This window comes from Pleuronectes platessa, chromosome 12 (genome assembly GCF_947347685.1).
Source record: "Pleuronectes platessa chromosome 12, fPlePla1.1, whole genome shotgun sequence".
Lineage (NCBI taxonomy): Eukaryota > Metazoa > Chordata > Actinopteri > Pleuronectiformes > Pleuronectidae > Pleuronectes > Pleuronectes platessa.
In genome coordinates this window covers 12,253,882-12,267,161 of record NC_070637.1, presented here as the reverse complement: position 1 = coordinate 12,267,161, position 13,280 = coordinate 12,253,882, and the positions used below count along the sequence as shown (strand labels likewise).

At 40.3% G+C, this 13,280-nt stretch overlaps 1 protein-coding gene and 1 long non-coding RNA gene across 5 annotated transcripts in view; one reads left to right on the top strand and one right to left on the bottom strand.

Moving 5' to 3' along the window:
• Window positions 1-2,157: 2,157 nt before the first annotated feature.
• Window positions 2,158-7,722, bottom strand: LOC128453887 (uncharacterized). The gene is made up of 2 exons (XR_008341557.1): window positions 7,081-7,722; window positions 2,158-2,911 (listed from the first exon to the last, which is right to left on the bottom strand). It is a non-coding gene; the product is annotated as an uncharacterized LOC128453887 (long non-coding RNA).
• Window positions 7,205-13,280, top strand: part of golga4 (golgin A4) — a 25,237-nt gene continuing 19,161 nt past the window's right edge. For 2 of the 4 annotated variants that reach the window (XM_053437000.1, XM_053436998.1), the window contains exons 1-4: window positions 7,205-7,414; window positions 8,524-8,601; window positions 10,135-10,236; window positions 12,792-12,860. In XM_053437000.1, the coding sequence (XP_053292975.1) occupies window positions 7,337-7,414; window positions 8,524-8,601; window positions 10,135-10,236; window positions 12,792-12,860 (327 nt within the window). In that variant the 5' untranslated portion in view covers window positions 7,205-7,336. The remainder of the gene's footprint in view (window positions 7,415-8,523; window positions 8,602-10,134; window positions 10,237-12,791; window positions 12,861-13,280) is intronic. The other 2 variants (XM_053436999.1, XM_053437001.1) reach the window with 2 other exon arrangements.

Genomic DNA, 13,280 nt, shown 5'->3' with positions numbered 1-13,280 from the left:
AAAAGCCTCACAAGATTGCTGAGATCAATACACTGATATCCAGCCGAGGAGACCGTTCAGAGCGGTCGGAACAAGCCATTAGGTTTTTTTCAATTTGCAGAAGTCAGGCAGGTTTAGTGTGTTGATCATCAAACATCATCACAGGTCGTGCCTTTATTGAAAAATAGATTTCAATTTCAATGAGACTCGACATTCCAATATTATTTAATAGACTGTGTATACAATACTAAGAGCTATTTGATACAGGTGCAGAACTGTGGCGTAGACCTTTTTCACTGAAGACATAATGGAATACCACAACAGGAAAAACATTGATTCACGTCAATTGAATTCCATTGAGTTTCTTCTATTTCAAGGTCCTGGCATTGTTCATGCTAGCTTAAAGGGATTTACTGGACATTTCAGTTCATGCATGCAGGCTGTGAACCCGAAAACAAGCATAAAGATATCTTGTAAAATATGCTGACATGCAGTGAAAAAATGGATCCAAGCTGTGTATGTATACAAGTTAACTAAAAGCCTCCAAAACTGAGCAGTTACTCAGATGTGGTGGGAGGTTGTTCAGAAGCTGATGACAAGTTGTTGTGTTTTTTGCTGCAACATGCTGTCCACTATGTGAACTAATGCTCTCTGTGTAGCAGAGTAACAGCTTCCTCTTATATATAAAACATGTGAGTGTCTTAAGGCTACAATTAATCATCAGCTTATATCGGTTTCAGATGCAACTAGTCCAATTAGAACGGCAGAGCTGCATGGTCCCTCTCTCTGTTTCTAATCTATCGACATATGTCACAAGGCCAGGCAGTGGGTGGGTGTCAATGCAGGTGTAGAGCAATCACATGGATCCATCCTATTAAACAATGACAACAGTCAAAATACTCTATAGAGGTCACTGGTTCATTCGGGCCAGGGTTGGGAGTTAATCTTTTTATAGACTGTCTATAGTTTAAGGATAATTGGATTATGTAATCATAAAAATGTGTCTGTATAATCAGCCCACATTGCAATTGAATGTTAAAGTTACATTGTCAAATTGTTTTTAAGATATGGAAGTTTTTTAATTAGTAATCCTGTTTTCATGATAATCCCCTATTCATTTAAAAAAAAAAAAGTACATCCAACACACAGGGTTTCTTACACAAGTGCTCTACTTTGTTACAGGCCGAAAGGGAAGTGTTTGGACAAGATGAAAGCTTCAACCAGCAGCAGTAACCAACGCTACTTTGACTTCAAAGATCTGCAACATAAGAACGTCTATGTCCACTGCAACTTGTGCAAGACATTACAAAAGCTGCTTCCATTCTTAAAGACATCAACTCTGACGAAAGTTTCAGTCAATTTGGGGTTTAGTTTTAGTTGTTTCTCTTTTGCTCCTTTCAACCATTTGAACAACAGTGCTCATCAGCTCATTTCAATCAGCCTGGTGGGTTATGGTAATGACAGTTTAGCTGATCTGCTAACAAACAATACACACAGATTACAGATGCCTGTTTGCTGCTAAACGTTTTTTATTTGTACTGGAAATATAGAGATGTTTCAAAAGAAAAGATTTATATCTGTGGAACTCACAATTGTCAAGGCTGCATCCATTTTTACTATTAGTTCCAGTATTTTGATGTTTTCTTGTTGAAAATAAAATGTATTCAAATTAAATTCTTGTAAACCGGCTGGTTTCTATTTCATAACTCATTTAATTTCAGAGAAATGTGAGCCAATCCTGACAAAAGAAAATTGCTGGTCGAGTTGCTTTGAGTTTTACCCAATATGTCATCCATGAGAAATGTGTATGCATGTGTGAAAGTGAATTTGGAGATGAATGTCAGGGCATGACAAGACTCTATATGTGGACACCCGTCCTTATACTTTATGTGTGTATATTGCTTGTATATGTGCACCTTTTGGTGATCATAGAACGGTTTGCAATACACAAACATCAGACACACGAAAAATGCATTTCAGCCTCTGTTCAAAAGCTATGACCTTTTGATGCTGATGGACTTTTTAGTGCTGACACTGGCATTTGTCCTCCGCAGACATTCATCACTGCAAGGCTACATGAAAAGGTTGGTGCAGCCTCCTGTAGATATCTGTGTTGTGGACGGGGACACGAGGGTTGATGCTGTGCTCTTAGCTGCGCGATCCTTCTCCCCGTGCCTGTGAAAAATACATGCTGCAGGAACTACATTCTTAACAGGCCCTTCTAGCTGGCATGGCCTCGCGGTGACATCAGGCATGGGCACGGAACAACCACATGATGACACCGTGGGGGATGGGAGAGGGGCATGAGCTGGTCAGTGTACCAGCCCTGAGTCATCAATCTGTGTTTGAAACAGTTGTTGCATCAACCTCAGCACTAGACGCCCACATTTTTAGAGTGAGGTAATACTAGAGCAACTTTATTGTACAAGGTTATAAGTAACACTTGAGCACTTATATTTACATCATGGTGTTTGAAGCTCTTTGCAGCGCATGCAAAATGTGGGCAGGGAGGTAGATTGTTGGTGCATTGGAGGATTTTTCATGCAACTTAATACAGAACAGGAACAGGAGAAATGAGGCTCTGCTTCAGATGACCAGTTCACCCAGGATCCACACTGTGGAGAGGCTTCCGGAGAGGTAGGAGGTGGGTATGGGCATCAAGTCAGGGGATGAAGAGTATCAATATTTAATTAGTTTTGACCTCTCTCTGGTGCCGGCGGTCAGTGCGGGTGTATGTTTGCTTGGTCTTCAGGTTCTCCCGGACATCTGCCTTTAATTGGGCATCACTGAACTCCACAGAGGATTTGCAGCTTTCTTCTTATTGATCTGGTCCCTGAAGCCCACTGTTGTTAGCAGTGAATGAGACGTGCATATTACTCTCCTGGTGTTCGGATGTATTGGACTTGATACCTTTTTCTGTTGAGAAAGATGCCTGAAAACAGAAATGTAAAGTAGAGTAAAGTCTACATTGCACAAACTACTATCCCACAAAGTGAGTCATACAATTAGAACTGTGAGAAACTAGAAATGATGAAGCCTAAAAAATATGAAACATTATTCAAGCAAGAAACAAAGCTTCTATAATACTTTTTAAAAGGGTCAAACACTTGAAGACTCTATAAATACTACAGCAGTATAAAGCAGTATCCAATCCACTCAATAGCAGACACAGAGGCTGACATGTCCCTGCAGCAGCAAAAGCACAGAAGTTACTAAAAACAACAACAGCGGCTCTGTTCTGTTCAAGTTTCCCATAAATGTGAACAGTTTGACAGCGAGTCTACACGTGCACAACACCAGGATGAAATTCAAACACCATTCATTTGATCAATTACCCCTGAGCTGTTCTTGCGGTGGTGTGGAAAAATGTCATCAGTGACAAAGGACTTTAACACCTGCAGCAGTCAGTCAACTGTGCTGATTGCCCACTCAGAGAGGCCGTTTCTTAACTGACAGTTTTTAGTACAGCTGGCTAAAACGCATGTCTGCAGGCTGCGGTTTGTGGTACTGGTGGCGTCCCTACACAACATGGACTGAAAGGATTAATATAATTTGTATCAAAGCTGCAGGACAGCTATTAAATGACCTTGTGATGGAAATGTGTTATATAATCCCAACTGCTGTTTCCAAAAGCCAAGAATGACAGATCGAACAATGTGTTTTCAAGATCCCTTATCACCTCTGCCTTGGAGGTTGTGTTTTCATCTGCATTGTTTCATTGGTTATTAAACAGGATTACGCAAAACCTACTGGAGGGTTTAGAGGATCTGGATCACAGGCAGATGTTGCTCTCTTCAACATTGCGAAACACAGGATGGGGTTTTATTTTACATTTTTGTGAATTCCTAAAGAAATGATACAGTGATCTTTATGATGTACATGCAGGACACTGAAATGCAGGACTACAATATTTTGTCTTCATAAAGGCCATGACACAAACTAAATCTTCAAACCACTGCCCGTCCCTACATAAAAAAGGAAATTTTTCACTACTGACATTGTTTCTTTGCATAACCCTCTACTTGCATGCTTGTTTTCTGACAATCCCTTTAACCACTCTCATAAGTAACCTACCTCAGAATGTCTGAATGTGTGTATATAATGTATTTGATGAGTGTTAGTTCATATAGTTAAATGTAGATTTTTTATGAGGCACCAGTTAGAGACATAGGGTTATAAGAATGACATTGTACCGATAACTTGTTATTTCTGCATGTGACAATAAAGCCTTTAAACATTGCATCTTTAAGTGTGTGTAATTTTGTGTGGTTGGCTTTGTCCTCTACTGGGTGTCACTCTAGTGTCTATTTCAGCAGTCCAGGTGTATTTTGCAGTGTTTGTCCCAGCTTCATAATTGTGCATTATCCCATAAGCTCCCTTGAATCTGAATTTAAATTGCTGTGCGTAAGAAGTCAGAATAAACTGCTGTACAAGACAGACAGCAGCCAATTCCCCTGTTTGAGCCACATGTCATCCTTGCGGCGAAGGGTAAAGAATAATCTGCAGCATCGCCTACAGGAGCTCCATCACTCTGCCATTAAACACCCATCAGTCATACCTTCTGTTCCAGGCTCCCGTCGTAGATAAAAAAATTACTGCACTGAGTTGTGAGCATTAGAGTCAGAAATGTCAAAGAATTCAAATCGCACATTAATTTCAGTCATTTTTGTGTTTTGTCTTCGGGGTTCAATATGACCTATATTTGAATCCTCCACTGGACGACAAAGTCTGACTCATTCAAGTATTTGCAAATTAGCCAGGATCCCAAAGGAAGGAAAATACCATGTATTTTAAACCAGTGCTCTCTATCAACCTCTCTGTCTGTTACAGTTTTCATTATACTACCCAAGGACCAGATGAGTCATATGAGAAATATAAATGTTTAGATATGCACGGATGAGATTATAATAGGACCCTGAAGAGCAGGGGCTCCACCACAGAAACAAACAGCCAACAAGAGCACAGGTGTTTGTGTGATGTTACACTGACCTGGTTTCTACTGTGAAGACAAAGTCTCACCTACAACATCTGTAAATTATTGCAGTGCCAGTGTAATGTGTTGGGCCTTATACATTGTTCATCATTGTCCATATCCATGCAATATGTTTCTATATTTTTCACTCTCACAAAACAAAAAACGGTTTGAAGTCTGCTATTTTATACCTTTTACTATCCTGAAATGGGCTACTACTAAAGGTTCTATGAACTTTGACAAAGAAATAATAAAAAATGATTAATCATCCCACAGGTGAAACTGACACTGGTCCAGGTTTACTTCAGTTTTGACACCACTTTTCATTGTGAAGTTTCAGGGAGATAAGAGAGAATACTAAATGTATTAGTCATGAAACCTCGATTGCTCATACAGTATGAAATATTAACTAAGTCTGGACACTTTGATATGGCCTGGAGCAAACTTGCTCAGGCAGCGCCCTCTTCTGTTCAAGGAACGCTATGTATTTATCTGTTGTACATTTATTTATTTTATTTGTGGAACACCAAGAGACACATGTTGTGTTGTTTAAGGCAATTATGTAAACTCTCACAAGAAGAGTTTGTCACAAAGCGGCGGTCGAAAAACAAAAATAAATCTGGAATAGAATAATAAAGGGATGAGAAAGAGAGATGCTGGTAAAGGTTCGTGATGAAATATGAATCGCGGTTAAGTGTAGGGTAAGGCATGAATTGGTCATGGTTTCGGTTAGGGATAAAGTTTTGGTTTGCCTGTCCGCAATGAAAAGAATAGAATAAAATGCCTTTATTGTCCTCTTTCTATTTACTGTGCATCTTCAAAACATTTCCAAGATAAGAGAACAAAATAGTAGATACAACTCGGTTCAGACATGAGTATGCATGGTACGCACTGCTCCCCTGAACCACTCCCTAAACAGGGGATCTGTTCCAATCAACACATAATGGACAGAGGCATACAATCTAATATGTTCTAGCAAAGAATATTGTGCTGTGATACAGGATAGTCATCTGTTTAAAAGGATAGTTCACAAAAAAAATTTAATTCACTCATTATCAACCCAGGAAGTAACTAGTAATGACAAAAAATAAGTGATTAGAGCTTGACTTGTGTTTAAGGGTACCATTATGTTTCTATATCTGTAGTTTAGACTTAGATTTGTCAAAGATAATTCAAAACTAAAAGCATATATGTCTAATGAAGGCATTAAGAAAGAATATTAACTAATATTAACCATTAAAATTAAATTTAAATCACTAAAATTTATAGGACTGCAAAGCAGCACTGGGCGGGCCTGAGCACCTGCATTTTGAAGCGTTGCATGCGTTTTGTCCGAAAAAATAAATAATGACTGAGGAAATATTGACACATAGAGCTGTTCAGACTTGGACTCTGATCATGAGACAGACGTTTGGTGGTGATAGGACAATTCACAGTGGAGTTATGACAACATCGTCTCCTTTGGCGAAGGATGAACCTTCGCTGTACTTCAATTTTTACACGGTTTGAGGAAATGTCCCAATTCTTAGAGAGACAGATAGAGACGTCACCTTTGCAAGACATAAAGATTCCTTTAATCTATGACCACTGACACTGCAGGAGTGGAGTTGTTGTTTAAGGCTCAGCGATGTCCGCGATACAGAACATTGTGTTTTATTGGCATGTAATCAAACTTTGACGCCACGCCATGGTCACACCGTGTGACGAAAAATCGATCTTTGAGGTATTTTGTACGTCTTGTTGTGATGACAATCATCTCAAGTTAAAGTTGATCTGATGTAAGCCCCGTACAAGTACCTCAAAGTAAAAATGTGGAATATGGCCAAAATGGCCACTAAATGCAAAATAGCAGGCTTCCTGTTGCGTTTTTTCAAATTGCACCTTTTTGTTTGCCTGGTCATTATACACATATGTATCGATTTTTGTGAAGATCGGTCATTATGAACACGTTCTGGGGGTCTCATGAGGGTAGCTGCACAAAGCCTTAATTAACTGTATTATAACATAGTTGTAACAGCTCATAATTTTTACAAGCCTAGTAAAATAAGTTTCTCTCAATATAGAATCATGTAATTAAAAAACAAACCACCATTGGACCACATTATAAAAGTCAATGTTGCTTCAGTGACCTGATCTGACTGTCGACTGTGCTTTCCTTCCTCCACAGGCGGCGCTGCAGCTCACCGAGTCCGGGCTGTCCCTTTAACTGTGACGTCTCCCTTCTCCTCCACGTTGGCCGCACATGCGCAGAGACGCCGCTCACCTGCTGCGGATCAGGGCCGAACAAGGAAGTCCGTGGCTGTCAGGGCTCAGCGAGAGGAAAACACTTCTCGGGAGGACTCTAACTTTCTGCTCGTCGGCTCCAGGCCGCGTCCGCTCGACAACATGTTTAAGAAGCTGAAGCAGAAGATCAACGAGGAGCAGTCGCCGCAGAGGAATGCGCAGTCACCGCCGCAGGCCCAGGTCGGTTGTGGTGCTGGGAGCTAAAAGGCTAAGCTAACGTCTGTTTACACTGCTCTACGAGGACGAGTGCGGCCGCGTCACTGATCAGTTCATCCAGAGGAGTCTATTTATACATAATTGACTTACAGAGCTTTGAACTGTAGTTAGCTTGTTCCGTGTGTCGGCTCTTGGGGCTTTTTAAAGGTTAGCACCATGCTAAGGCAGTTAGCTGCGGTAGTTGCGTTCAAGATAACGTACAAACTGGTAAATCTGGTTGACCCACCATGTAAAATAACAAGAAACTAATCGTCCGTGAACGTGTGTGTGGGTGAAATACATTCAGATGTAATAGACGACATGGGCGTGTCTGTTTATGTGGGCTGCGTGGAGATGACAGCTGGCAGCTTCATGTGTCACATACAGACCCTGCCTGTGTGTCTTCAGGATGCAAATATAAAAGATGAGGAGGAGCAAGAGCTCAGATTCCAATGTAAGGGTCAAAGTGAATAATCGCCTGAAACGATGCTCCAGAGCTGCTTTCATGTTTAGTTTGAAGTGAACCACACGTGTCCCTGTTGTCCTGGATCGACCTCTCCTCGGATGTCTGTGGAGTTGATCAGGGTTCCTTACACCCAGTGTCTTACTGCACAACCAGCATGTTAAGCTCACTGGGTTCAAAGGTAAAGATTGACAAACACTGGGGTCACAATTACAAAGAGCAGAGTTTGAAGTCTCAACTTGAATCCTTGAAAATCTCCTATAGTCCTATTTGAATAAGGAAGACGATAACATACACACACGCCACACACACATGCACAGTTTGCAAAGTTTGCACAGCTATCCTAATCAGGACTTTGCACTGATTTCCATTCAATGTGAACAGGCTAACCAAAATCCTATTCCAAACTTTGTCCATGACCAATCAATGACCATCCTCAACCTAACCTCAATTCATTTCTTACCAGGAACCATCCAGGGCGTTAGAAATTTAGATTTACCTCAGTGTTAGACCAGGCTTTGTTCCCTATGATAGCTGCTGGTCCTGATATGTCAGTGTTAATGCCGAAAAAGGTCCTAAAGAGGTAACATAAAACACACATATACTTATATGCACTCATTGATTTTAACAGATGGGCCCTGGTGAGCGGCGCAGCAGCCTAACTCCGCCGTTTCATCACGATGGATCACCTTCTCCCAGTGACAGAGAGGTGAGCATGGTGTCAGCCTGTGTAAATGTCTAATATATTTAAACTCCGCAGCAGCCTTCAGAGATGCCGCGTCCTCCCCCCCAGCTTCTGTTCCTATTTTCAGTGCAGAGTAATGTTTCTGTCAGTGCTCAAAAACCTGTCTTGTTTTTTGCTACGCTTGATGTTCTCCCAATAACAAACCAGTGCATTTCGATTGCTTTGCCAAGTGAAAGTAAATCCGTTACCGATCTCTGAGAGTATAAGATAATTATGTTATTTATTACTCATCCTCAATTATCTGGTCCCTACTGATTACTTGATGTTGATATAATAAAAGACACATTTACTCAATCAAAGCTGCTCCATTGCTTTAAGCAAAGGCTCTCACCACGGGTCCTTATAATTTAACAGATGATAAAGAAATACATGGAAATGGAATTACCTTGTGATAATTGATTTTATAGCTCAAATCAGTATTGCTGTCATTTTATATACAGGTATGGTCTATTAAGTTTTCTCTTCATCTTAACTGCATGTGTTAAGATGTATTTAGATTCAATTCAAGACATTTTTATGGTTCTTATTTATTATTATTAACTATCACTGCATGAAATCAAATATGATTTTACGACTGCTCATTTAACAATACAGCATAAATTATATTTCACAGTTGAACCATAACTGCTCGCCAAGTAGAGATTCACATTTACAAGCATTGGGAAGGACATTTTATTGGTGGTGAGCAGACCGTATTTCAGCGTGTGTATGAATAATTGATGTATCCTCCTCTCAGTGTTTTTCTTTCTCGGGTGTGTTGCTGCAATATGTCTCCCTGGTGGACACGGACAAGACGTCTCTGATTCGTTAGACACACGTAGACTTGCAGCGTGTCACTGACCACCTCTGTGAGACTGATGATGCAATGTGTGGTTAATACATATATTTCAGAGCATAAATTGATGTTTACAGTCTTTTTGATCTTGAGATCAAAAAAGGGCCTAATGACCTATTCATGACAAGTTTTCTACATTGCAACCCAGCAGACCACTGCGTAAGTGACTGTCATCATTTGATCACAGTTATATCATCTATACCTTCTCCCTTCTTCTGTGGAAGCTCAGGCACAGGTGTAGTTTGAGTTTGCGTACCCTCGACTTAGAAGCTTCTTATCATCACAGCATCTTTTTTTCTCTTCTCAAACACTTTGACACACTCTGAAAATGTGCTTTTATTTGATCATTGAACAGATTAAACCTATCTGGGATGACACCCAGACGATACATGCAGAGATGTCAAACTGTTATTCATGACATTAATGTTGTTTGAGTGTTTCACTTTCTCGCTTTTCTTATTTTTCTTCCTATTTCATGTAGTCTCTCGCTCTACCTCTCTCCCCCTCTCACCACTGTCTGTTTCTCCATCCATCTCAGTCTGGCCAGACACTCCCTTCAGCGCTATGTCACTCTCATGGTGTTGTTTTATTCTCATTGCTCTCTGTGTCCGTTTCCTTTCCCCCACCTTTTCGTCCCGGTACGGCACTGACGGGGGGGTCAGGTGCTGGCTGGGATGATAGCAGAGCCCGCTTTTCTCTCTGAGTATACTATCTTTGCTCTGGACCATTCAAATCGACCCAAATCGGCCCAGGTAGCCAGTGTGGTGAGTGTGTCCTCACTTCCTCCTCCTCCTCCTCTTCGTCGTCCTCCTCCTCCTCCTCTTGCCCTGATCCTTCCTCCTGTCTCCGCGCCTTTGGGGGAATCGGTAGACATGTGGCCCGAAAAGGGACAGCTTGTTCCCTGCTCTCTGTCTCCTGTTTCGTTTGGATGTAGCATCAAGAAGGCATCTCATACGTAGGCTAAACCTGCATCTACTGGGGTTTACAGTTTGGGATAGAAGCTTTGTGTGCTTTCTGCCGTATGTTGGTTTATTGCCTCACCTTTCAGTTCTTATGACCTGCCATAGAGTTTAATACTGCTCCCCTGTTATTAGAGATCCTTTAGTTGCTTGCCTTATAGCTCCTCAACCAACTCCTTGTTATGTTGCCTGAAGGCCTTTGTCCCTTCTCCCCACAAGTCTGTTTATTTGGAGAGTGGATGTTCTCATTTTGCAACCCGAAGGCAGGCTGTGTAAGCAGTTGAGTTCAATTTGTTTGTAACTCTTCCAAGTAAACAAACAAAGCAGCGTTCCTTTGCTCTCGTGGAGCTTAAATACTGGATGGCATATATTTATTTGTGGAAGCAGCAAGAAAACTGAAGGCATCATTTGTGACACAAACAACATGTTTTACGTCAGACAGTTCCAAAAATCATTAATGAATTCATTCATTTTTGACAGAAATGTGTGTGTCGGTTTAGTGTGTATTTAATATAGCTTGTTATTTGTAATTTGTGTTATGCACTATCTATTTTAAGACTCTGAATTTAAATGCTTATTGAAATTTGTTTACCTCAGCCACTCTTTATTGGACTGTTTTTATTGTCCATTAATATGGGTGTTTTAATAGTTTATATTAGAAAACTATATGACATTTATTTTAAGGAATACAAAAGTCTTCTCCTGGTGTCAGTGTTGAATAATACCAGTGAGGAAATCCTGGTGAATTGTGTCAGTGTTTGAGCCTTGAACTGTTGATTGATTACATTTGAGCTAAATATGGTTGAAAAAGCTGTACTATATCTAACTGGTTAGTCTATAACCTTTTCCTCAGCTTATATAATCTTTATCAGGTGTTTGTCTGTAGAGATAAGATAGTTTATAGTTTGCAGACTATGAACGAGTTGCAGCTACAGATTGTTATAAACCATAAATATCTTCAATCCATCACAATGTCTGTGTCATGTTCCATCTACATCTTAACAAAATTTGATCAACATGTCCTGATACAATGTTGATTGCTGAATCCCATGATACAAATCATAATCAAATCAAATTTTTTCATTATTTGCGGTTTTCCAATTTTTGTACAACCCTGTTAGCCATGTTTGTCATTTGGAGAAACTTATTTAAGGAATCTTTTCAAATGTTGCGCTTTACTTCTCTAGTTAATCGTCATTGTAAGATTTTGGATTCAGATTGTGTTCGTATTTTATGTATTGTGAATCAAGCATGCAGTACAAAAAATAAAAGTCAAGTTTACTGTTGCCCTCCTTGAACTAGATCTCCATTGGTCGAGGTCCAACCTTTAACAGCATCTTTGTGAAATAATAACGTCAAAGAAATGTAGGCTCAAGTGAACAGAAGTGCTGTTTGCCATTGAGAATTTAGCCCAGTGTGGGCCCTTGATATGTAACAAAAATACTGAATTTATTTCCTTTTGTAAACCATTTGCAAAGATAATTTTTCTTAAAAGCTTGAGACCTGTATGCCCTTAAAGGGGTGTAATGCAACTAATGTCTACTTTAATTTCTACTACAGAAACCATAAGTGTGAAGTTAGAGCTTCAATAATCCTTGGCACAGTGCCCTTTGCTTGAATGAAGCTCTGTCTTAAAGTCCCTCACCTCCTCGCCCCACACACACGCACATGCACACACATAATGACCTACATTTACTTAATATGTTTGAAAGAAAAAACACGCCCAGGAAAAATAACTAGATTACTTTATAAACCATTCTTCATTATTGACTTTAAGAGTGATCCTTAAAACCCAGAGCCAACAGTGATTACTGGTCCATAAAGAAAATGTTCATATGAAACAGGAAATATAAGTTAAATGTTTTGCACAGTAATCCTGAGTAAGGGAGAAGCTCGGAGATGGAAAAGAGGAGGAGATATGTACTTACTCTGCTCCTGCTTCTAACAAGTCAACTAAACCAACTGAGCTGCTCAATGTTCACTCACTTCGATTATGTCTCTGTGCTCTTGTAATACAGCTGCGTGCGCACTGACAAGCATCTTTAATTCAAATACCGGCTCCTCGACTTGACTTTTAACTCTCTGTTTGTTCTGTCCTCATGGCTGTTCTGTAGAGTCTATTTTTAACCCCTTTTTGTTTCATGTACAGTAGAGATGCCTTCTTTTTAATGTATATAACCCCTCTGTTTTTTCCAAATTGCATGAGGGTACCCATTGCCCCTGCATTGCTCCCAGCAATACTAATATTGCTCCCTCCAGAGTAATCAGGGAGAGCCACGCTGGGTGTGGATGACTAACTGGTCCAGGACAAATTCACCAGCGCAGCTTTCCTTTCTCTCATTATGTCTTTTAATCTGCAGGGTGCCTCTAAAGGACCAGCCAGGTCTCCCAGAGGCAGCATCAATGGCGAAGGAAGTGCTTCTCCTCACGTAAGTCTTGGAAATTCAGAAAATTACCAGAGAACGCAGTACTGGCTAAGACACACCTTCCTATAAACCTAAACCACCTGGGTTTGGGGTTTAGTTTCAGCATAGATTTGAAGAAGGAGCCCCACTGACAAGCTGTTGCTGGTGCCAGGGCGAGGGGCGCCCACCTTTGATCAGAGGCTGTGAACTTTTTCAAATATATATTAAATTCATGATGTAGAGATGTCAGTTGACTGTACGTAAGCATTGGCCTAATAAGATCAAAGACGGTTTGAAACACTAGGTGGTGTTATGAGACATGTTTAACTCCTAAAAGTTGATTTTTAAATAAATTTTGTAATAAAAGTGATTTCATCAATGATCACTCGTATAAATTATTTTACAGCTCAAAACACATTCAACTGTGCAGTTTCACTTTAATGT